The 26,498-nt window shown below is 36.2% G+C and overlaps 1 protein-coding gene across 1 annotated transcript in view; it reads right to left on the bottom strand.

Annotated features, from left to right (window-relative positions):
• Positions 1–26,498, bottom strand: part of LOC123311362 — a 1,278,848-nt gene that overhangs the window by 594,684 nt on the left and 657,666 nt on the right. The window contains exon 16 of the mRNA XM_044895271.1: positions 6,752–7,031. Coding sequence (XP_044751206.1) covers positions 6,752–7,031 — 280 coding nt within the window. The remainder of the gene's footprint in view (positions 1–6,751; positions 7,032–26,498) is intronic.

The raw sequence follows: 26,498 nt of genomic DNA, 5'->3' as shown, positions 1-26,498 counted from the left end.
AGAGCACTTTTCATTGATTCCGGTAATTTCTCCATCCAAACGGTTTTAAGAACTTTCTGAGATATATCTGATCCTGCTAGGCTACTCATTTTGAATAAAGATAAAGTTGACTATGGCGAGAATCACCCAATTCTATTCCAGTTCTTATTTGTTTATCACTACTTGTCACATATATTGCCAAAAACCGGTTCTTTGCTGCAGTGTATTTATCAGTAATAGTACCATCTTTTATTATGTCCATAATGGTAGCATAATGGTAGTAGAAAAAGTTCCAGTAGAAAAAGCTTCATTAGCCAATCGTGTCGAAGGAGAAATGCGACCAACAAAACCCAAAAAGAAAATTCCAAAGGCTGAACACTTATCGAAGAATGGAATGAAGACTCATAAAAGCTCAAAGTTTCAAAGGAAAAATGTTGAAACGACCAGAAGAGGTACCTCTCAACCTAGTTCATTAATCCAACCGGCACCAAAGGGAAGAAATTGGATATGGGTGGGAGGCCTTAATGATGACTACTACTGCTCAGAACATAATCTCATATGCTAACGAGAAATGGCCGGAGAGGGACATTCTGTGTTTTGATCTCAAATCAAAACGTGCCAAGAAATCTTTTAAGTTGGGAAGTAGAGATTTGGACCTTGAGGTATTGCTGGGAGCTGAACATTGGCCGGAGGGAACGCTTATACGGCCATTTCACACGGAACGAAGAGGAGCTGGCCCATAGATCATCTATTCATAAGGTTCAAGTAGGTAGTTTTAAGATACATTGCTATTACCAGAATGTGAGAGGCTTAAGAACAAAAATTGTTAAATTTGCTAAGTCAGTATCAAATGTTAATTTCGATGTAATACTGCTCACGGAGACGTGGTTAAATTCAAGTTTTAATAACGCCGAACTTGGTTTGGACGAGTACTGCATATATAGAAAAGATAGAGACGAAACTATTAACGAAAAACAGAGAGGTGTTGGGGTCTTGATTGCCGTAAAGAGGCATATTTGTTCTCGCCAAATATTTCTTGGCCGCTCTAATATTGAGCAGGTATTTGTAATGATTAGTATTGCATCGAAATGTTTTTTGTTTTCTAATGTATATATCCCACCGAGTTCAGCAGCATCTCAATATGCTACACATTGCGAGGATCTTGAGGGTATTTTAGAGCAGTATCCTTCCTGCCAATTTATCTGCTGTGGGGACTATAACATGCCTGGGACTACTTGGGACTTCGATATGTTAGGTGTTGGTAGGGGATCTTCCAACCAGGGGATCCTTAGTTCAACTATGTCCTCTTTGGGTCTATTTCAGATGAATCACATAAAAAACTCTAACGATATTTCTTTGGATCTTATATTTGCACCTCAATCAGCTATTAAAATAGAAGAGTCAAACGATATTATTTTACCTTGCGATATACATCATCCCGCACTATATTTTTCTCTTTTTAATGAAACATCTCCGGAGGTTTTAAAATCAGTTCACACCTTTTATGATTTCAAAAATGGCGATTATGAGAGTTTAATATCATATTTGGATGAAGTTGACTGGCCAGTCTTACGGGCATACAAGGATATCGAGAGTTGTACCGAGGGATTCTACGAAATCATTATGAACGCTATCAAGTTATATATCCCTGAAAAAGTTAAAAAAGTTTTTGCTTTCCCATGTTGGTTTTCCACCGAGCTGAAAAAATTGATTTCTGAAAAAAAAACACCTTCATAAAAGATATAAACAAACTAGAAGTTTAGACGATTATTTTTTGTTCACAAGACTGAGAGGCGAGTGTAAGGTGGAAACTGATAGATGTTATAGAAAATATGTTGAATCGGTTGAACTTGAAATTTCCACTAACCCCAGATATTTCTGGAAATTTATTAATGATAAGAAAACACAGAAGGGATTTCCCAAATCTACGTATTTGCGACATGAGGTGGCGAACGATGATGTGAGCATTGCAGATCTTTTTAGAAAATACTTTTCTGAAATATATAAAATGTCAAAACCTGATATGTCACGGATTGTATGTTTCGATTACACAGTCGACGTTAGGGTTGGTAATTTCTGTGAAACGGAAGTTCTTGATATTCTCAGCACACTTCCAGAGAAAAATGATGCTGGACCAGATAAGATTTCCGCACTGTTTCTTAAAAAGTGCAGATATGTTTTGTCGGTTCCCCTGGTTTTTTTATTCAATTTGTCGGTTGAATCAGGTAAATATCCAAGCCTCTGGAAATTAAGTTATATCACTCCAGTATTCAAGTCAGGTGACTCAGGTGATGTGGGGAACTATAGACCAGTAACAAAAAGCTCCTTTATTCCGAAAATTTTAGATACGTTAATAACTAACAAAATTACACCAATACTCAAACATGTTTTTATTGAAGAGCAACACGGATTTATTGCCGGTAGATCGGTTACAACAAATTTGCTATGTTTCATAGACTTGATACAGTCAGCATTCGTCGAGAAGGCACAAGTTGATGTAGTCTACACCGACTTTGCCAAGGCTTTTGATAGGGTACCTCATTGGCTTCTCATTGCCAAGCTCAGAGCTTTGGGCTTCAGGTCACCCCTAATCGAGTGGATTTCAGATCGTTTGATTGGGTTGACACAGTTCGTAAAGATTTCTGATGTTTTTTCGGAAGGTATTGAAGTAATTTCAGGCGTCCCGCAAGGATCACCTTTGTCGCCTCTTTTATTCTTGTGCTTCATCAATGACATAAAATCGGTCATAAAATGTTGTCACTTTCTTCTGTTTGCGGATGACATGAAACTGTTTCGGCTTATAAGATCACTAACTGATTGCCTGTTATTTCAGAGAGATGTCGAAAACGTTTTGGAATGGAGCATACAAAATGAGTTAGAAATTAATGTGGAGAAGTGTCAGACGATGCGATCTTCCCGGGCTAATTCGGTGGTCTTGTTTGATTATTCAGTAAATGCGTGTATATTAAAGTCGGTTAGCACAGTGAGGGATCTTGGAGTATTGCTAGATACAAATTTGAGTTTTATAGAGCACATAAATTACGTATCATCAAAAGCTTTAAGAATGCTAGGCTTCATTAAAAGACATATGCAGGACTTTAATGTCTCTTCTATTAAGACAATGTACATAGCTCATATGAGAAGCATTGTTGAATATTCATGTGTTATATGGTCACCTCACTATGCAGTGCATATACAAGCCGTTGAAAGGGTCCAGAATAAATTTTTGAAATGGATAGGATACAAATGGGGATTAACCACTGATACTATTCGTTATGAGGACATTCGAGATAAATTATCCCTTACATCCCTTGAAACGAGACGTCATAACTTTGAAATAATGCTGGTTTACAAGATTTTGCACAATTACATCGATTGCCCATATCTACTACCCAGTCAACCAGTTTCAGTCACAGGGAAGTTGTTGGGAATTACCACTGTGGAAATGCGACTTCACAATGTTGATTTAAAAAAAGGCCAACAGTACTTACTGGAGAGTGCTTAATGTCCGCAACATCGCATATCTCGGGTAATTACCCAGTACATCACATAGTAGGTGTAAAAAAAGCACCCTAGACAGCAACTTTGCGACTTCTCATTTTGGAGGTTTTTGGAACGATTATTTTGACAGAATAAACTACCAAAGTGTATCCTCTATTGAAGTTATATTCATGTTCAATTTGATAATTACCATCGTGGCAATCAATTTGCACTCTATATTCGAGGCGTTCCGAGGAAAAGTGACCCAAGCTACAATTTTTCTGAAATTGAATTAACAGTAAGAACTGCCTGAAAATGAATCAAAATTTTATATACTCGTAAACTCAATTTCAGAAAAAATGTATCTTGGGCCTCTTCAGCTCTGAACGCCTCATTTGTACCCTGTGTTTACTCTTTACTCTTACCTATATATATTTCGCATTCTGCTCTCATCCTCAAAAGGGAAATTGAACAACTATATGAATTACTGATATCTTTTTATTCAAGATTAATATGTTTCATACAAATCCAAATATATAAAAAAAAGAACATATATCTTGTTATAAATCTTCATTCCACTTCAGGAACGCCATGGTCCAGCTGAAGAAGAAAAAATCAGAGCTGTATTGATAGTAATAAATTGAGTGTCATGAAAAATCTAATAACAGTAGAAGGTGATTTTTTCCAGCACAGTTTCTAAAATAATAATTTGAAGTTAGGTTAGGTAACACTTAACTAAAACGAAATTTAATAATAGAACAGCTCGGTTAAAAAAATTATTCTAAAAATTCATTCATAAAGATTTTGTTTGTTCATTCTCTCAACACAACGCAGTCACATAACGAAACACGTCACACCACGTTTTGCATAGCGGGATTTAGGTTATGAGTTAACCTCGAGACCACGTGCTGATAAATAGAACATTAGAAACAGTTACTGAAAGTTTTTCTTAGAGAAGTCGCTGGGTAGAGTTCATCGAAATTTATTCACAACACATCATTTCATGTTCTAAAAATATCACAGATTCAATATTTCAAAAATATCAACAGAGAGAAGTCGCATGATAGTAGCTATGTTCACTTCATCGGAACATCTCGATATGATGTTACATGCAACCACTAGGGATCTAAAGTTGAGGAATTCGCAAACTTAACAATATGCGGATGTTAATGTCCACAATGTGAAATCTTAAGTACATCCATGAAACTCCTCGAAGAAGCGCTTCAATGCGATATTTTTGGGTACTCCCTGCGACTTACTGTTACATTTCTGGTTGACTGGGTACAGAGGATACATTTAAACGTTCCTCAGAGAAGTCTCAGAACTTGGGAACAATTTAACATAAAGTTTTGCCGAACCAATTATTTGATGAATAATCCTCTTGATAGAGCATTGCGGGCTGCTGGTTCGGTGGAGATAGATCTTTTTCATGTTTCAATGTTTAAACTGAAGAATTATTTTAGGAATCTTGAGAGTTTTCACTGATTTTTGTTCATTTCTTCTGTTCGATTTTGTTGTAGGTTCATTGTGAATATGTAAAATGGCTAGTCCGTATATAATTAAATAAATAAATAAATAATATAATATTACCGATATATTTACGATCTAGATCGCCAATCAATTTATCAAACTTCGTACACTCATCCTCAATTTCTTCATTCCTGAATTGGGCTTCAATTTGAAAAAACCGTAATTCAGGTTTGTCATCCCAAAATAGTGGAAGCGGTCTTTGAGTAATAGTTTGTATCACTTTTGAATTATCTAAGGCAGATTTTTTCCAAGTTTTTTTGTACTTCTTCGGTTGGCGTTTAGACTTATCCTCGCTGCATTCCTGGCTGGGTTCAAGGACTTCCGTTTCAGCACCACTACTGACGTCGTCTGACATGTCCTCTAATTTTTATTTTCCACGAAGAAACAAGTTCGGTGTCACCAGTTTATAGAGGCACTCGGTCAGATACTTTTATTATTTCAGATTAGAAAAAGGGAAAAGAACAATTTTTTAACAACTTTCCTATTCATCTATTTTTTTGTTGACATCCGTTACTAGGGTAACGAAATCCCAGCACTCTACTCCTACAGAAGAATTTGTGTATTTCTGGACAATAAACAAGCGTTAGTGAAAAATCACCCCACGATCCTAATAAATCAAATTCAAATAAACATTTTAATGCGGTTCACTGACCTACTTGTGTTGGTTCGCTGCATATGCTGGATTGGTACATTGCATATTTTATACTTTTTTGCGTAAACATCGAGTTTCATATTACTCTTCTCGTGCTTTTTTCGTGAGCTTTCAATATAATCCCTTCCAGTTTATCAACCGCACATTCCAGATCCTCTAGAGTGCTTATTGTTGGAATTTCTGTTATTTCGGATTTTATTAAATGGCTGTTTTTAGCCCAATTGGTATATTCTCTTATTTCCATCAGTTTTTTTCTTGGTTCTTCTCGAGTTTCAATCGAGAATTCTTGAGTTATATTTTTCAATATCGCGATATCTATTACATCTGGTATTCCAATACCAAAAGCAAGATATGTCGGTAACTCTGGTCCGATAACTATGGCATTTTGTTTTTCGGCGAAATCCTTGAGTTTTTGGCCATTTCAATTTTCTGTTCTACTGTTTCATAATGGGGATTTACAGTTGAAATCTCCGATGCAGATCTTTTGGTTTTTTCCTTTCAACATGTTGTTTATCTCTTCTTCCAATTAATTGTTTTGTGGTGGCTTGTATGCGAAGGTAATTTCGACTCTTTGAGAAATCATTTTCCGACCTAGTCCAGGAAGTACGTACTTTCCGGACTAGGAAGAATCACGTCATTGTTGTCATTGTGAATATAAAAATCTTGGTAGAAATGATTTTGTAAATGCAGTTGATCATTTACCATATCAACGAAATAACGGCTGACAGTTCATATGAACTGTCAAAGTTGTCAAAAGTTTGTATGTTTTTTTTATTTCAATTCGCAATAAAATATGGAAAGCAGTAGCGATTTGTTATTTTACAAGGGTGCCGAAAAATCGTGTACGCAACGCGAAAATGGTTTATTTTTGGACTCACAGACAGGTGACACACAAAGTTTTGTCAAGTCGTCCAAAAAACCCTAATTTTCGTACTTTTCACGTAAACTACTATTTTTTCGTTAAATTATCATACAATTCAACAAACGTGAATGGACTAAGCCAGTCCCCGTTTCATAAATGGTAGGTACTATAGAGTAAATTTCAGGCTTTTCTCAAATATGTGTTGTTGTTCAGATCTGTACATCACGCCCATACGCAAGTGAACTTACTTGACAAGGAGCTTGGAAAAGATAAGCATCACCGAACGCGGTGCTCAAACAAAATATGTAGTCCCTCTTCGGATGCTCTGGGATAGGTTGCATGATGGCACCATCTACGATTATGAGGTGTTTCGGAGCAGCTTCCACAGATCGTCCTTCTCGTGAATCGCATGGGTAAAAAAGCAAGGTAGTACCTTTTAAACACACCCAATAACCTTTCCAACCTCTTTTTCTTGCTAATTCAATTTGATGTTTCTTCCTAAGGAGCCATTTCTTGACGCTGAGGAATCTGAAGCAGAAATAAAATTTCAAAATTTTAGTGGAATATTTTCATTACTGAATGAATATTGTTACAGTTTGATTCAATAGTAAAGCGGAGTACCTAATGATACTTATGTTTCTCAATAATTAACTTAAGGTTTTTAAAAAGCTTTGTTGACTATTGCTGAAGCGGACAATGTTGAAGTCTCGACATTCAATACAATAATGTCTTATCTATTGTAGTTAATATTACAGGTAACCCAAGGGCGGCTCGTCAGCGGGCTAGAAGGAGGCTGAGCTGTAAGAGGAGGCTGAGTCTCCTCATACAGCTGATCAGCAAAATGGGGTATTTTCCTAAATTTCAAAATATATGTTATTAGAATCTTTATACCTCAAATATTTCGAAATATATTTTTTTTTAAATTTTAACATATTCCATTTCGTCTGTATACAGTTTCGAAAATTCTGATTTCAGAAGTGCTTTCTTATGAACATTTTACGTCATTTTCACAATTCGGCAACGCCCATCGAGTCAATAATGGTCATGAAAAGTTTCTGATTCTGATCAACATAGACGTAATAAATATTATGTTTTGTGATCACATTTGACAAGAAAAACAAACAATGATACAAAATGTCATCGGTTTTAAGAAGTATTATGCCCGTTTGCACCGTTTCGCTGGTAACCATGGTTAAACTAATCGACGTTTAATATTTAAACGTTGCTTAGCGGTTGACGGTTTGCACCGTGGAATCATAATCGTTGTTTACTTTAATCATAGATAGGTTTGGCAACACCACTCACAGCATAGAAAATTCAAAATCTCAACCAAGCACATCATAGAACATAAATTAAAAAGAAAAAAGAGTCAAGGTTTTGTGTCTAAACTTCTGTTGTCAAGGTGGGAAATTTGAACATTTCTTTTGGAGTTTCGGTGTTGTGTTTTGAATTTGAAGTGCGAACATGAGTAGCATCAACACATCCTATTACTCTAGGAATAGGAAAAGAAGCCTTCTTGAATAGGAAAAGAAGCCTTCTGTGAATTCGCACTATATTCACATCTTTGGTCATTTTAATGAATTCGGAATATAATTTACCAATTGCTAATAAAACTGCAGCAATAATTCTTGATTCTGTCGATACATCTACATTTATGAAATTATCAACAGAAGCCAACTGACCAGCACTAGCATAAAACCGCAATGTAGGTAGCAATTGATTTATTGGGTCAATAATATTATTCCTGAAATATCTATATATGTATAATATAACTAATTAATAAATTGCAAATCATTCTCCATATATGGCAAAAAAATAACACGGTTTCTTTCGTTGAACGAAATCTTCTGAAAAAAGTGAGGTCCATTCTTTCGAAATAATTTCTTCTACGGGGAAAATATCTGGGAAATCCAAATTCGATATCGCCACGTGCATCAAGATCATCATCAAGTAATATCTCATCTTCCCATTGAACTCCATAGAGTTCAATGCATCTTCCAAATCATCCATTATTAATTCGAATTTTATATCGACACAAATAGAAAACACAGTTGTCAATCAAATTTGAAGTATTACTTCAATCAACGTTTTAATCGAGCTTTAATCGAGCAAATTTCTGCGATTAGTTTAAACAACGTTTAAGGGCCTTATAATCAACGTTTAGGAACGGTGCAACCCGGTTAAGGAATTAAACGTTGTTTAAGAATATAATCGTTGTTTAGACAAACGGTGCAAACGGCCATTAGACAGGTACGGATTACAGAAACAATTTTATGCAATCTATGGATATCTTCTTGATCGGTTCCACTGTTGTCGAATTAACAAAAATTCCTAGACTTTAGTAAAGGCATTCTACGTCACAAGCTTCCACATATTCGAATGTTCACTAAGTTTCGAAGGGTGTATTTCTGAAATTTCTGAATTTTGTAGCGAATCTTTCAGGTGTTCGATAACTAATGGAAAAGGGTTTCAATAAATAATCTTAAATTCGATTTTGGAGTTTTAGGATACTTGCCCATTGATAATGTACCTACATTATTAACCTATCATAATCAATTCTCATAAATAAATTTGAACTGAATATTTTAGAATGCCTGGACTAGATATTCAGATGAGAATCCTCCGATTCGAACTCGTGAAAATTTACCATCAACCATCACATTTGGCGGCAGTGGCGCTATACTGCAATGTGTGTTTCATATTAGGGGAGGCAAAACGGCAATTTGACTTCGCCGACAGCGTTAAGCTACATTCACAATCAATTCACGGGCCGAAGTGCATTTCGGCACGGAAGCTTAGCAGATGGCGTTCTCCGTTACCATTCACAATGAAATTCAAGACATAATTTCTTGCAAGTCGCAAACTATCATTTCGGCAAGGAATTTCGTGCCGGCTTTAGATGGTGCTAATGCTTATGTTTTGATCAGTTACATTTTTGATTAATTTGAGTATTTGGTTCCAAGATTATTGCGAATGGTAAATTTCGTGCCGAAGTGCACTTCGGCCCGCGAATTGATTGTGAATGCAGCTTAATGCACGTGATCGACGTACGTTCACAGTTCTCATAAGCTTGCCGACTCACTGGGAATATCCGAGCTTTCAATAGGACATAGGAGGCTGAGCTGCGTTGGCTATTTACGGGTTCATTTCGATTTAACGGCTTCGTGGTGAACTCGAATTCTGAATTCTTTGTGATTTTGCTGTCAGCAGTGGGATTCTGTGACATGTAGAATTCCACATGTCGCTTTCTATGGTCGATTTCTACGTTTTGAAGCGATAATCGCCTGCTTAGGCATTCTGTGGAAGTATATCTCTTACTGTTCGGATAATTTTCGGCGATTTTACTATCTGAACAAAAATCATAAGCTGAATTCTAGTGAATTTTGTGTTGTATAATTGTCAGATTGATATTAGGCGCACAATATTTCAATTTGACACGGTTCAGGTGCAGTTGTCATTATTAATCGTAATGTTTCTTATTATTTCAGTCAATGTACGAATATCTGAGAACGAAGAAAGATCGGAAGATTCAAAGTTCTTCAATATGACAAGACATTCAATACGTCAAGCCAGTGATCACTTTCCCATCGGGATGGAAAAATTCATTCAATCTAAAGTGTTGAATGAAGCTAATATGGTTCAATATGTATAAGTGAACGGAATTTCACCCCTTATGGAAAACTACAGAAATCCAGTGGCCATCCATGCCACAAATTTTTGCTGTACTTAAATATTTGGAATTGGAAGAGGTCACCTGATGAGTATTGACATTTTTTTATAAAATTAGCACATAAAATAGAATACTGAGAATTGGAGCAACAATATCAAGAGAATCAATACCTCGATTTTTGACATCAAGCGATACGTCTGCAGCTATCGCCTCGTTTCGATGTCGTTCGTCGCCCAAATGCGAGAATGACTTGCACAGAATGCCAGTCGTATAGATTCTGAGCGAAATATGGAATTCTACACTTCACAGAATCCCCCAGCAGGGTTAATACTGGATCGCCGAGTCGGAAATATAATGGATGGAATAGAGCAAATAAAACATTCCGAAACTGTTGTACTTTGGATTTTGAGAAATAATTTCAGTCAGCCGGAATATCCTGGCAAAAAATAAATCTCATCCCCACACTGGACGATAAAAATTTATTCTGGAAACCATTCCAAAGAAAAAAAATTCAGAAAAAATATCGCTTTGTTATATTGAAAGAATATAATCGATTGACTGCTAATATTCGAATTCATTGCTCATCAAACTTTTAGCCTCCTTGGTTTAAATGACCACAGTCCACACTAATATAACCTACTATTCCCTTACTCATAGGATTATTCCTAGTATTATACAGGGTCCTGAAATAGTCCCAGGCAGCAAGGGTACGTCCAAATGACGTACTCAATTGGTGATTTACTGACGGTAGACGTCATCGACGCGAAAATGACGTCCCATCAACGTCATTGAAGGTGGCGTTATAAAGACGTTCTTCACGTGACGTCAATAATGACGTACTCAGTTGTTGATTTTCCGACGGTGGACGTCATCGACGCGAAAATGACGTCCTATGAACGTCATTGAAGGTGACGTTAATATGACGTCAAGGTCGTCGCCGCTTCCGAAAAGGCGTGAAGGAGTCTTTGTAGATTGTCCTCTGAATGTGCGATCAAGACCGCATCGTCCGCGTAGCATAAAATGGTAATATCTTTGCCACTCATAGTATAACCCTTCATGTTTTTAACTCTGTCAATCAACTTGTTCATTATTAGATTGAAAATCATAGGACTTAGGGAGTCTCCTTGGCGGATACCATTTGGTGTTTTAATTTCCCTCGTTACACCTGGTGTTGTTTGAACTCTTGTTTTCGTGTTCGTGTATAGATCTTTGATCAGCTTCGTTAATTGTTTTGGTGTGTTATTCAACTGCAGAATTGCTATCACGTTTTTCAGCCTAACGCGATCGAATGCCTTTTTTAGATCCACGAAGCACATCAACGCCGGCGTATTGATTTCGATAGCTTTCTCGACTATCTGACGAATTATAAATATAGCATCCGTTGTTGACCGATTTTTACGGAATGCCTGCTGTTCTTCATTGATGTTCAGGTACGGTTGCAGTTTTCCCAAAATAATCTTGCTGAATAATTTTTGTACTGAGCTCAGCAAGGTTATACCTCTATAGTTTTCAGGATTGCTTTTCTCACCTTTTTTGAATATTGGGACAGTTGTACTAGTTTTCCATTCCGATGGTATCCTTGCAGTCTTCAGTAGTATATTAAATAATGTTTCCAATTCGTCTTCTAGTCGTTCTCCTCCATACTTCAAAAATTCATTACAGATTTCGTCGTTTCCTGCAGCCTTCCTGTTTTTGAGTTCTCCGAGAGCCTTTTTATTATCGTTTTTTGTAATTTCTATTTTTTGGTCACCCCCTTCTACTTCCCTATCATCCTCCAGGTCATCAATTCCCTCGTTGTATAATTCCTTGAAATATTCCTCCCATTGGTTAATATTGACAGTGTTTATTTTTATGGTATCATTTATCTCTAATTTTCTATTCCGTAGCATCCGCCAAACTTTTTTCTGCGATCCGTATAGATCATGTTCCATGTCTTTTGTGTATTGCTCCCAGTATTCTTCTTTTATTTGCCTTATCCTCTGATTAACCACGTTTCGTTCTGCGACATACTCCCTGTAGTCGTTCGTGTTTCTCGTAGTCTTATACCTTAGAAATGCCTTTCGTTTCCTTTCAGATATTTCTTCAACTTCTTCGGTATACTATGGTGTTTTCTTGATGTGCAATGAGTTCCCACATATTTTTCTCTTCCCCACTGACTCTTCTGCGGCATTTTTGATGTTCTCTTTGATCTTTGTCCAAGCCTCGTCAGGGCTATCACTTTCTATTAAGGGTGTTGCTAGAATTTGGTTTTTTAGTCTTTGTTCATACAGATTCTTAGTGCTTTCATGTTGGAGTGATTCTATGTTATATTTTACTCTTTCCTCCACGTTTTTATTTGTCTTAACATGAAATTTAATTCTTGCCTTGCATAGGAGGAGTGAGTGATCGCTTCCTATGTTACTCGAATTCAGTGTTCTCACATCCAAAATGTTAGCTGGAATAAAATGTCTGCTTGTTATTACGTAATCAATCATGGATTGATGTCCCTGTGAGTTTCTAAAAGTATACTTATATTTGAAATCATGGTCGAAGAATGTGTTATTGATTCTTAGGTTATTCTGGGCACACAGCTGGACCAATAAGTCCCCATTGTCGTTACTAATGTCTTCATGAAAACGTTGTTTTATTCCAACTAATGGATCGTTTCCTATACGCGCGTTGAGATCGCCCATTATTAAGATGTAGTGACTCGGGTGTATCGCATCTAGAACATACTGTAGATCATCGTAGAATCCAAGTCTTTCTTCCCTTGATTTCGAGATGTCTGGGGCATAGACGCTGATTACATGCACATATTTAATATCTAGTTTAAGCTTGGTTCTCAATATGTGCTCACTGTGATAGTCTATCTCCTCTATCGCTGGTACAAGCTTATTGTGTATTAGAGTTCCTACTCCAGCCTTCGCTCTTTCGTTCTTATTTCTGCCATTGTATACAAGCGTGTATTGGTCATGAACACGTAGGGTTCCTTTCCCTTTTTTCTTTGTCTCCGAGACGTTGCATATATCTATCTTCTTATCAACCAGCTCTTGAATTATTTCTTGGTCTCTATTATTCCAGGCTTTTATATTCCATGTTCCGAGTCTTATCATGTGATTGTTCCTTATTCTCAAAGTCCTAATTCGTTGCCGGGTCGACATCTGTTTATCCAGTCCATTACCGAGGCTATCCGTGGTTCTGTGAGCGAATGTTGTTTTTTACGACAGGTAGATTGCTAATCTGGCCCGTCAACCTTCCTCCTTTTTCCGGGCTTAGGACCGGCAGAAGCACTGATGAGCTACTCGATCCGCCCATCAGTAACTCCAGGCGGAGTTGTCGTGATTACCGACATAATAAAATCAATTTCTTAAGGCTGAAACTTTAAAAACTTTTGTATTTTGGTATCTAAATCAAAATTATGATAGTCAGTCAACGTCCAATCGGGACACAGCTGGTCAGTCAGCATTAATGCGCGTAGATAGAAGTTGGGACTAGGAATCATCATAGGATGATTAATGTCCGTAGAATGCATCAAAAATTGTGAAATTCTGTTTGCAATGCTCTTCCTGGACTGCATGCTCTAATTGAAAGTGATTTTAATCCAGCTTTTTATGAGAAAGGTAAAAAAAACCTCGGCAGATAATAAAGCAGAGCAAAGATTTTCAAAAAACATTCGCTGACCTTGGACTTGCAGATTAAAGCAAGCAGAATAATATGTTAAATAGGGTTCAAGGATTTGTTTCCCATTTGTATGTCTTGAAAAAAATTAAATCAATTGACGAGGCAAGATTCGTTTTATTTTCGAAGACGTATAAACGTACCACAAACGATCGTTTTGAAATTAAAATAATCAATGTAGATGGGTCGAGTATGCCACCATGCCAATCAGAATTGATGCAGCAGTTCTTAAGAGCGAGATTCATTACAAATATTTGGCGTAATGCTCACCGTCAAATTCCAACGGAGCTATCTCCTACTGACTACGGCTGGAAATTGGTGGATGAGAAATATGAGTGTCATTGGTTCAAAGGCGATCAATTACCAGAACTTGTACAGGATGATATTATTCAACCTTTACAAGAAAATACAGGTATAGAAATATCTTTATCTGAATTAAACAATCACAAATTTATTTATTTTTTAGATTCTGTAACACCCGAGCTTGACGTGTCAGATCACGATAGTGAGAATAATGATATGAAAGATTCAGATGATGAATTATGTGATGATTATTTATAGCTTGTTAGCCCTAATGAATTAAATGAATATTAGTTAGAAATGTTTGAAAATCAAGGAGTTCTTAACTGTGCGTATACCTGCGTTAGTTGAGTACACTGTTGATTTCGAACGAATTTTATTTCTGAGATTTTAAGGCACAATTGCGACATGGAAGTGCCTTATTAAAATAAATGTGTTACTTTGAATGATTATGATGTAATATCTATAGAGAGCGAGGAAAAATTTATTTTTTATCCACTGACTGACGGGCGTTGTTCTACGGAATGGCTGACTGATCATTTTATTCATTAATAATATAGTCAGTAGTAGTTACAAAAAATTTTCACTCTTAATAAACGAATTGCACCCTTCTAAACGACGCTACGCCTCGCGCTACGCACATTAAAGCTGACTGACCAGCTGTGTCCCGATTGGACGTTGACTGACCATCATAATTTTGATTTAGATACCAAAATACAAAAGTTTATAAAGTTTCAGCCTCAAGAAATTGATTTTATTATGTCGGTGATCACGACATGTTTGATCGCGCACCAGATGCACATGTTCTAACATCCACTTGACTGACCGCAGTATATTATTGTATATTATGTTTGTAATCACCTGAGCAAAAACCAGGCTTAAGAAATTCAGAGACTTTTTTTGGCTCTGGCTCTCCGTCTATCAGTAGCGCGTGCGAGTATTGAAAAAGTGTCCGTCAATTTCAAACGTTATTTCATCGGAGAAGGCTGTAACGGGTTTATTTGGCAAAAGGGTTTAATCTCGAGCGCCAGCTATTCTTTCAATAGGGGGGAATAGCAAACCCACCCAGGTTCCTACTAGTCGGAGACAGAGTTCGGGGTTATCTAAGGTGGTATTGATAACAAGTAGGTACTTTAAAACCGAATTTATTACAACAATCCAAATTACAGTGAACCATACAGTTATTTCCAAGTCAAGAAATATATACAGCTGATGACCAAATTCAAAAATGGGGAAAACAGAAATGCAATAATTCACTTGTCACGGTGATCAGAAATTTAAACTCAACACAGTGAAATTAATGAATTCAAATTAAATATCAGTAAAATATCAGGTATTAACGAAAGAAAATAATCAATAGCGGTCACTTTGATTCCTTCTGAGACGATAAAGGATGTACGGGGTTTATACAAAATTAACAGTAACCGATTGTCTCAGAAAGATCCAAGTCTCTGTAATCGGTTAATTTAGCAATGGGTTTGATCCCGAGCACTTTCAGTGATTTTCAGTGTACAGCCCAATCAGAATTGATGCTCTTCAATAAACGGGACGGGGTTGATGCAGGTGAAACACAATGCAACAATTTACAGGATAACGGGGTAGTTTATCGTGGTCTCTCCGTGGCAACCTTGGGTGTACACGCCAAGCATTACCAGCAGAAAAACTTCCAGACCTCGCCCGATTTGTTTCCCTCACCAGAGAGCCAGGCGAAAGAAGTCTGCGGTAAACAGGAAATCTAAACGGAACACAACAGGGACAGAACGGGATAGGTTACTGTGGTCTTTCCGTGGCAACCTTGGGTATACACGCCAAGCATTACCAGTGGAACGACTTCGAGACTTATGTTGATTGGTCTTGATTCACCAGAGAACCAGGCGACAGAAGTCTGCGTTTAACAGGGGGATCAACAACAGGGATTAACACAATTAAACAAATAAAAGAATGCAACTTTGAATCACGAAGTATGCGGTATCAAGAAAAGACTTACAGTTTGTTCCGGTACGGTCACACCACCACTTAGAGAAAAGAAAAAGAAGAGAAAACCTCTAATGGAAAGAATATCAAAATTGATCAGATATGACTCGAATCAAAAAGAATGAATCCAGGATAATCGCCGAACAGTGAATAATGAATCAATCAAGAATACAGAATCAAGAATTACCGAACAAAGAATGAATAATGCCCGAATACAGAATCACGAATGACCGAATAAAGAATGACGTTCGTCTGATGGTGCGGCCCTATTTATCAACTCTCCAACATGTGGACGAAAATTCGGTTTTCTCGAATATTCTCCCCAGAAGAAATATTCTCGGTGTCGGTTATCTCTTTATCGGTATAAGAAATTGTCGTTATCTGCAATCCACGTTGTTTTTATGCTGAATTCGGTGTGTTTTTGTGACGGAAAAACAACGCCGAATGCAGAAAGACACTTTTTCTTTATTTTGAATTATTACGGTGGATTACTGATGGAAATTTCAATTTTACGGAATTTGAATTTAATTTTTCAGGATCTGAAAAATATTTCTGAAATGAAACGGAATAACTATATTAAAACTGAAATCTCCATCAGACGGTGTTGCATTGCTTCAACAGGAAAATTCAGGGAAACGGACATTTAAAACGAGGCTTGATTTTTAAAACAATCAAGTATCGTTACAAGGGGCCTGTGCCGATATTGCTGGTTTTACTGGCCCGCAATCGAATAACAATAGAACTCGAACGACTGGGTCAATAGGCATCGTCTCTGAAATACTGACAGTACTGTTCAGGAATATCGGAACAGACGGAAGAAGCTATGTTGCTCTGACGAGGTCAAACGAGAACGAAACCATGGTCATCATCTGCTTTTCTTCGATGGAGCATACTCTATTTGGTGGTCCTTCATATTTGGACATTGATAACGGACACCCTGTATAAGAGAGATTGATCATTTAGGAACGATGACTAGGCAAATTCTTAAGTTTAAAGAAATCCTGATCATATTCATGTTTCTATCGCTTCTGGAAATCGATAAAGGCCTTTTACCGATTACTGTTTCTTCGAAATTTTGCAGTTTTTTCTGAATAAAATCCGCACAGTTGGAAAAATATCCATGATATTTTGCATCATGGTAGAGGTATTGAAGAGCATTGAAAATATGCAAAAATATAAGGGGTGTTCCATTTAAAAGATAACTCATTTGTTGAAAAATTTTATTTGGGAACACCCTGTATATTCGAAAATAATTTCCTGAGATGTAGAATCGAAAGTACAAAGGGAATGCTTTTCAACTAAATTTCTATAACGTCTGGTTTGGCATCTATGGAAGCCTAACGCACTATTGCGGGACCCTATATAAAATCCGTTTGCACTGACTTATTTAAGACAGGATTAATGTTAATTCGGTGACTGCTATGGTAACTGCTATAGAAATCAGAGAAATAAACGAGTAATATCGTTAATAAGTTGAAATGAATCGGTGCATACGGCTGTTAGTGTAATATAATATCCCAAGATGATACATAGGTCTTTTATATGAACATAGGAGGAGGATGAATTATCATAGTGAATAATTGGAATTTCCATTGAAAAAATTCATTTCTTTGAATATTCTATTTGAAGTCCAATATTTCTTATGTTATCAAGTTTAATTGGCAGAGCGTCTTACGAGTTTCACTGATTTTATACTCTACGATTGATTTGTGATTAGAAATTTCAGGTAAATAGCTTTTTCTGTGTGTTAAACTGTGAAATGATGTGTTCATATTTTGATAACTAGATATCAAATCATTGAATTCTACCGCAATATTCGATAAATCGAAGATTGGAATAAGTGCCCAGCAAACACATATCAGTCGGCCTTGCATTGGCAGAGTATTGTAATTGCAGGCAAATTGATGGCAGAATTTGCCAATAGGTATCGTAATAAAATATCCCCTAAGTAATTCCGAACTATTGATAAAACGCCAACGAAAATAATGTGTTGGCAAAATGGCTAGTAACCTGCAAAAACTAACTCTGAGAAATGACTATAAAGAATTGGCATCTTTAATTTGTTGAAAATACCATTAAAACTGCCTATGAAAAATCATCATTGAAACATTTATGGTAAAGCCAGGTCGGATCCTAAGCTGGCAGATAGTTATTTTACCGTTAAATATTTTTCTGCTTCTTCTTCTTCCTCTTTTAGAAGGCACTTTGCCTGTTCAATGCCGGTTTCTCTATGGTGTTGTTTCTTGGGATGTAGATTGCCAACTGTCTCGCCATAGTTTTGGTGGGCGCCCCAGGGCTTTTCTTCCGTGTGGTATGTTGTCTCTTGCAATCTTGGCAATCCTGTCTGAACTCAATCTATCTACGTGCTGCTTCCATTCCCTTCTTTTCCCCCTTATCCATCCCACGATATCGACTGTTTGATACTGAATATTTTTGAGTACATTTAAATCATCGGCATTTTGTTATCATATCTGAGCATTTGATGTCAACCTCAACTTTACTGTCGTTCCGTGCGGAAACGGAAGACGGAAGAAAGCGGTAAACTTCTGTAGGAATTCAATAAATGATAACAGGAATTTGGAATTTTCAAAAGGCGTATACTTCAATTCTGAAACATCTACAACTTTGCCATTATTTGTCCTTTCTCAAGGCTGCAATGATACAAATATATTAAATCGGGTACTCATCTAGAGTAGTGACAGCACTAACAGCACACACGCACATGGAAAACAGAAGTTCAATTTTGAGGATGTCAACATTTTGGACATTGTGAAATGATTCATGATAATTGAAGCTTATGCCGAATCGTCTGATTCCATTCTTAGAAAAGCTATTACCTGAATCCCAGTGCGGCTGTCGACCGAATCGAGGTATGGTGGATCTAATTTTCACATTGCGACAGCAGCAAAAGGAGGCCCGCGAACAATAATCAAGGATTTAAACAGCCTACATCGATTTAAGTAAGGCCTTTAACTCATTGAGTCGGACAGCGCTATATAAAATCATGGGACGCCATGGAGTACCCGAAAAATTCTTAGCAGTTTGTAAAAACCTACATACCAACAGCACCGCTAGAATACAGCATAATGGCTCTACAACCGACCATTTTTTAACCAACACTGGAATAAAACAAGGTGCGTGTTAGCGCCTTTACTGTTCGATAATTGCTGACATAAGTATGCCAGTAGGAGGTGTTCGACTGAGATTCAGATTTGATAGAGGCCTGTTTATCCTGAAGCGCCTCAGATCTAAAACCCGTACAAAGTTCATCACGGAATTCAATAGGCAGACGACTGCGCACTTATCGCTAGCAGCTCAGAGAATCTACAGATGAAGCTGGACAACTATAAATATATATACAAAGCTTTAGACCTTAGACTCGATATCGACAAAACCAGAATCCTGGTAAGTCCGCCAGAAAGCCTTCAAACAGATATCAGCCGGGAGAATGAAACAGATCGAGCAGTTCAAATACTTGTAAAGCTACATAAATACTAGGAGTAACCTAGACACGGAAATAAAAAACCGTATCAATGTGTTTCAAAATCACGACCTCAATCTGAAGACCAAGACAGCTGTTTACAAAGCAGTGGTCCTCCCAACGCTCCTTTATGGAAGCGAAAGCTGGACGCCTTACAGGCGACATATTAAACAGCTTGAACAAACGCAACAAAGTCATCTAAGACAAATAATGCACATCAGAAAGATAGTTCCACAAAGTTTCAAATGCAAAAGTCTTGCAACGCGCGAGTTGTATAACAACAGAGACTCCAGTAACGAGGGCCCGGCTTAGATGGAGCGGCCACATTCTGAGGATGCAAGACACAAGACTTCCCAAAATAGATCTGTATGAATGAATGATGAAGATGAAGAATTGAAGGGACTAATTCAAAAAACTATTTCTATAGACAAGTTGGGTAGTGAAAACGAGAACAGGAAGTTGTTATCTGAAGAGGACAAGAGAAGACTACAAATGAAAGCAAAAAATTGCTGTCAATTACAGAACCGCCATTGGGAAATTGGTTTGCTTTGGAAGAAAGAAAATGTAATGTTACCAGAAAGTAAAACGACTGCATTGAATAAATTACATACGATTGAAAGAGAAATGGAAAGGGGTAGCCAGTTTGCAGATAGCTATTGTAAACAAATCGAAAATTTCGTTGAGAAAGAATGCGCAAGAGTTTTACCAACCGAAGAGTCTGACACCACAACAAACAGAACATGGTTCTTGTCGTACTTTGCTGTGAAACATCCCAGTAAGCAAGCCAAACAAGTTTCGTTTTGAGTTTGATGCCCGAGCTGAAATTGAAGGAAAAAGCTTGAACAAAAATTTAATCAGAAGTACAGTTTCGCTGAAGTCGCTGTTAGATATTCTGTTCAATTTTCGACAAAATCGAAAGGCTGTGAAAAGATGTGTAACATCATGTGTTACGTGCCGGAGTAAACATGGTAGAGATGAATCCCAAAAAATTGGTCTTGTGCCAGATTACCGTTTAACACCACAAGTAAGAGCTTTCGTGATCATAGGGATGGATTATTTTGGACCAATAACCATAATTATCGGCAGAAGAACAGAAAAAGATATGAAGTAATTTCCAGTTGTATGTCCACTCGGGCGATTCATCTTGAATTGGCTTCTTCGCTTACAACTGATTTCGCGATTATATCAATACGACGGTTTATTTGTAGAAAAGGTAGTCCCACTGAAATTCATTCTGATAATGGGACAACTTTGTATGAGGCCGAAAACAATATGAGAAAAGCTCTGCAAGAAATTTATTCGATCCAAGTGCAACGGTTTTGTTCCATAAGACATATTCAGCAACAACATGAAGATAAATAATACATTCTTCCCCCATAAGCCTCATTATGAGGGCAAAATACCAGAGGACAAAGTTCCATAATAGATTACGTAATATCGAATAGAGTTATTCATACAACCCAAGTATTAGACGTGCACAGCTTAACATCGTAAATAGGATTCAACCTTAGATTAGTGTAAATTGAGACTTAAAATACAACATAAAAATACAGCCGCCGAACATCCAACAGAAACATCGAATCAATGAATGACGAAATAACTAAGAACTCATATAAGAAAAGACTCTCAGAATACATCAAAGACAATCCCATCAAACTTTCAGATAATGTCGAAGAAAGCTGGGATACAGTCAAAGGAAATATAAACAAATCGCTAAGGAGGCTCTGACGTATAGAGAAATCGACACTAACTCTAAACCATCTCTTAAGCATTGGTATGCTCCTGAGCTAAATTCAAGAGCAGAAAAAATGCAAGCTTATTTCCGATACAGAAATAACAGGTCAGACACAGAACACTCGATACAGACAGAGCTGACAAAACTATTCAACAAAATAATTAAAGAGCAGAAGAAGGAAAAATACAGAAAACTATGGAGGAAATAAGCCTGTTGGATTCGACTATGAATTACTACAATGGCGGCAAGTGAAGAAGCGATGCCGATGCGCTCTGCAATTTGTGCAGGAGATCTGTAGTAAAACCAGTGAAATGTGGAAAATGTAACAGCACATATCATCCTTCGTGTGCTCTACGTCGGAAAAACATCAACATTTTGAGCGAATCCGCACTAATTTGCTGCGAAAATGAAGAGATAGAAAAGTGTCCGAAAGATTTAACCAATGATCCAAATACACTCATTAATTCGAAAGTTCAGTGGTAGTCCTCAAAATTCGATCTTTCTGTGAAAATCATACAAAAATTGGAAGAATCAAATAAATTGTTGACGGAAAACAAGGATTTATTACAAGAGAAAATATGCAGGCCTGAAAACGATATTTCAGTCAAGGACATCGGAATTGGTCATCTTAAGAAACAGATAAGAAATCCAAACATCGAGAAAAAAACCAAAACAAATAACTTTGCGAGTAGAAGTAGCACATCGGGAAACACCCAATACGTCTGATAGACAAATGAGGTTAATTGATTGATATTTCTTGGTAATCACATCATCCGGGCTAGCAGCACCTCTAAACGAGAATGACGGTAATCTGAGCTCAGCACAGTGAGGCTATGTACCCAATCTCAGTTCTTGGTCGTTGTATTCTTGGGGTCCCGAGGAACTGTAGGAGGCTTGGTCTAACCAATCCCCAAAAATAGTTTTTAACAAGTCACGCGGTGTTCAACAATCACAAAGTAGCAACATAATCACATAACCATACACAAAATTTACATCAAACTATTTTCTATTATTATCTTAGTCGTTGAGTTAAAATATTATTTTCGAATGAAATGAAAGAATATTGGGATTCTTGGACTAACTTTCTTTATTGTTCTTCAATACAACGCCGACGTTTCGAAACGACTTGTTTCTTTTTCAAGGCTAAAAATTTAAACACATTAAAATTTTCATTCGAGATCATTCGTACACACAATTACCTAGTATTCTGAACAATATCGTCGATATAAATTTAAGTTTGGTTTCATATTTCAAAGAGATCTAATTCTTTAAAAACTTTTAACGTTGTTTCAGGAAGACTAAATGGACGATAACCTAAGAACAATTATTTTCGAATATTTCTACTTTTTGGAGCTTCAAAATGGGACGCGTGGAAAGGTACACATCACGCCCTGACGACCATTTTGGAACTCCACAAATGAGATTAAGGATACTGCAACAAACAATCGTAAAATCAATCTTGAATATTCGAAAGCTGTAACAAGGAATTCCTACGAAAATATAAAAAGAAGGCAAGCGAAGAACAGGACAGAGGTAATAAACATAAACAATCAATCATCTGCATCAGCCAACGAGGTGAACAAAAGAGGGATAAATAAACCACAAATTCAGGAATTGGAAATGGAAATTCGAACACCCAGAAAAGAAGAATGGCAAGTAATACGAAATAGAAGGTCTCGAAAATTAAGGCTGGGAACAAAAAAAATGGACAATGTAAGCAGTAATGGAAACAAATTCACAGGACAAGAAAAAAAGCATGGTTTTTTATAAATCGTGTGAAAATCCATGTAACAGAAAGTATTATAGAAGAGTACATAAGAAATAAACCTGGTTTCAAAGACGAATTAATCGATGTGAAAGAATTAGAATTTGAGAAGACAAAGATCGATATGAAAAGTTTTTTAGTAAAGGTTGCATTCTCTAAGAAGGACGAACTGTGCAATCCTGAGTTCTGGCCAGAAAATGTCGGGATTAAACGCTCCAATCTTCAGGCTTATGAAAAAAACAAGTCTGCGGGTAATTTTTTATAGAACGCTCACAGAAAACAAGGAAGAAATATGACTCTGAATATTCATGCCAACCTTGTGGTCAATCAACATCTACATACAGCATATTACATCACAATCTGCAATCAATGGAAAATTGTGTTGACATGTTAGAAGCTTTTAAATAATCAAAAAGATTGTGAAATTCTCTGTGTGACAGCACTGGATGTCAACAATGGAACTAAGAGAATCTCTAGGAGATCTGAAGCTTATTTCCAGTTTATGTCGAAGTCATTGCAGGCATGGAGGAGCCGCTGTATATATTCATTAAACTGTAAGAAGTACGAGAAGAAAGAAAATAGAAAAACTATCAATAATTAATAATTGGACAGTTTGAATGTGCAGCTGCTGAAATTATTGTGGGCATGAGAAGTATATTAATGCTATCTGTGTACAGGCCGAGTGGTGCAAATAGTGACGTGAACATTTTTCTCCAGCAAATGGAAAAAGCTTTGAACATGAGTTTTGCGGAAAATAAATATATTATAATTGCCGGTGATTTGAACATTGCCTTTTACGATAATAACAGTAAGCATAGAATTAATTTTTCAACACTGATGAGGTCATTTCAATTGGAACCTTCTATAACCGAATCTACCAGAATAACTCATTGTACAAAAACTAGTTTACACAACATATATATATAGTAATATTATTGAGTATTTGAGGTTTAACACTCAATGGTAATATGCATGTTGCGCAAGCTGAAATTCTTTCTACAAATTTTTCCGATTATACTGGGCAAAAAATTTCAATTGAAATACCTACATCGAATCTGAAAGAACCAGTATATAGAAGATAATTTGATGAAAACTCCATGAATAGCTTCAAAATTACTTTAAGTGATCAAGATTGGAGAAGGATGCTTGATATTGACAAGGGTGATGTTGATAGGCAATGGAAAAAGTTTATGCAAACATTCATGCTCATTTTCGAGGAATGTTTTCCACTGAAATGTTGTAATTGTCACAGTAGGTCAAAAAATTATTATAATACACAGGAAATAATAAACTGTAAAAAAAAGAATTGATATACAACACTTAAAATGAAAAACAATGCTTTCAGGAAGGAATGTAATAAAGAAAGATTAAAATACCAAAAATTGTTGATAAAAGCTAGGAAAGATTATTACAATGATAAGATTAAAAATCCAAGAATAAAAACAAAACTATGTGGTCGGTTTGTAACGAGATAAGGGGAGATTCTTTGAATAGAAATACTAGTAAACAAATTTTCATGGGAGATTCAAGGGAAAAATCGAATGAGTACAACAGTTTTCTTTTAGAGAAAATACCTAAATTGCTCGGTGCCTTGTTGGATGCACCATCCTTTCACAATATTCCTTTGAAAAATGAATCATTTGAATTAGAACCAACAACTTCAGAAGAAATTGAAGAAATAATAAATAAACTTAAAAATAAATTCACGAGTGGAGAAGATGGTGTACCCCAAAAATTGTGTAAATGAGATCAAAAATATTCTCTCTTATATAGTGAATAATTACTTTCAGTACGAAATTTTCCAAAACGATTGAAAATGTCACTTATTAGGCCAATTTATAAAAAAGGGGAAGTAACATGTAAGCAAAATTATAGACCAATTAGTTTGCTATCGTCTTTTTCCAAAATTTTTGAACAAGCATGAAATGTGTGAAAGACTGTTGAAATTTATTGAAGAACGTAACATCTTAAGTTGTTCTCAGCATGGCAATATCGAGGGAAGGTTCACACAGTCTGCCACATACCAATTCACTAAAGAAATTCTTCGTTCACTTGAGGAACATGAATTAGCCCTAGGATTATTTTTAGATCAGTCAAGTGCTTATGATTGTTTAGTTGGGGAACTCCTATTAACAAAATTACATAATTTAGGTATAAAGAATACAGCAGGGAAATGGTTTCGCTCATATTTAACCGAACGTCTACAAAGAGTTAGTATTGTGAATAATGGAAAAGAAACCAAATCTGAAGTATTTGTGTCGAAATTTGGTATGCCACAGGGTAGTATTTTGGGGCTCGTTCTATTTTTAATCCTCATAAATGATTTGTATTCCGCGATTTCAGACTTCATAACTGGTTTTGCGGATGATTTGAATATTATTATGCATGCTAGTGACTTCCAACATCTACTTGATAATGCAGATGACTGTTTCAGCGAAATTAAATTAAGGTTCAATAATAATAAAATCATTTTGAACAAAGAAAAAACAGCTGCAGTATTGTTTAGTTCAAATAAATCAGGAATTAAAGAAAAGCCATCAATTTGGATGGAAATGACATTAAACTAGAAGATTCAACAAAATTTTTGGAATTCTATATAGATGCATTTTTGAAGTGGACACCTCACATAGAATATTTGTCGATGAAATTGAGTAAAGTAGGGTATGGAATAAGATTTCTCCGTAAATATTTGAGCGAGAATTGTATAAAAGTGGTTTACTTTGCAAATTTTGAATCACTTCTGAGATATGGTATTTTATTTAGGGGAGCAAGTCCAAAAGTGAAGGACATTTTTATTGTACAAAAAAGAATTGTAAGAGTATTATTTGGATTAAAATTTGCAGAGACTTGTAGGGAAACTTTAAGGAAACATAAAATTTTAACTGTGTATGGTATTTATTTATTTGAATGCTTGATATTTTTTTTTTCAAGAACAAGGAAACAATGTTACTATGGACTTATATTATCCAAAGCATATATTGACCATAAGTGCAAAACATCCATCTTATAATTGTATAAGGATATATAATCATTTACCAATTAGTTTAAGGGTTATTAATAATGTAAAATTCTTCAAGCAAAAAGTAAAAAAGATGTTAATAGATTTAGAACCATATTCATTGTCAGAGTACTTTGATTTTAGGTTAAGTAATCCATCAAAGGGTAGTTAATTGTAAATGTATATTTTTAGGACACTATTTCACTCTATGTTGTACATAATTTGAAATAAAGATATTTATCTATCTATCTATCTATCTATTCACCAAAATTACGGAGGATATATTGACAGGATGCTGTAGCATTTCAGAAGAACAGCAGGGTTTCCGGAAGAATAGATGGAAGGTGGATGCCGTATTTGTTATTAGACAGATAGTGGAGAAATCAATTGAATATGCTAAGCCAGCAATTATGAG

The sequence above is a fragment of the Coccinella septempunctata genome, chromosome 4 (assembly GCF_907165205.1).
Source record: "Coccinella septempunctata chromosome 4, icCocSept1.1, whole genome shotgun sequence".
Taxonomy (NCBI): Eukaryota; Metazoa; Arthropoda; class Insecta; order Coleoptera; family Coccinellidae; genus Coccinella; species Coccinella septempunctata.
The sequence above is the reverse complement of the archived record's forward strand: the minus strand, read 5'-3'. Positions and strand labels throughout refer to the sequence as shown.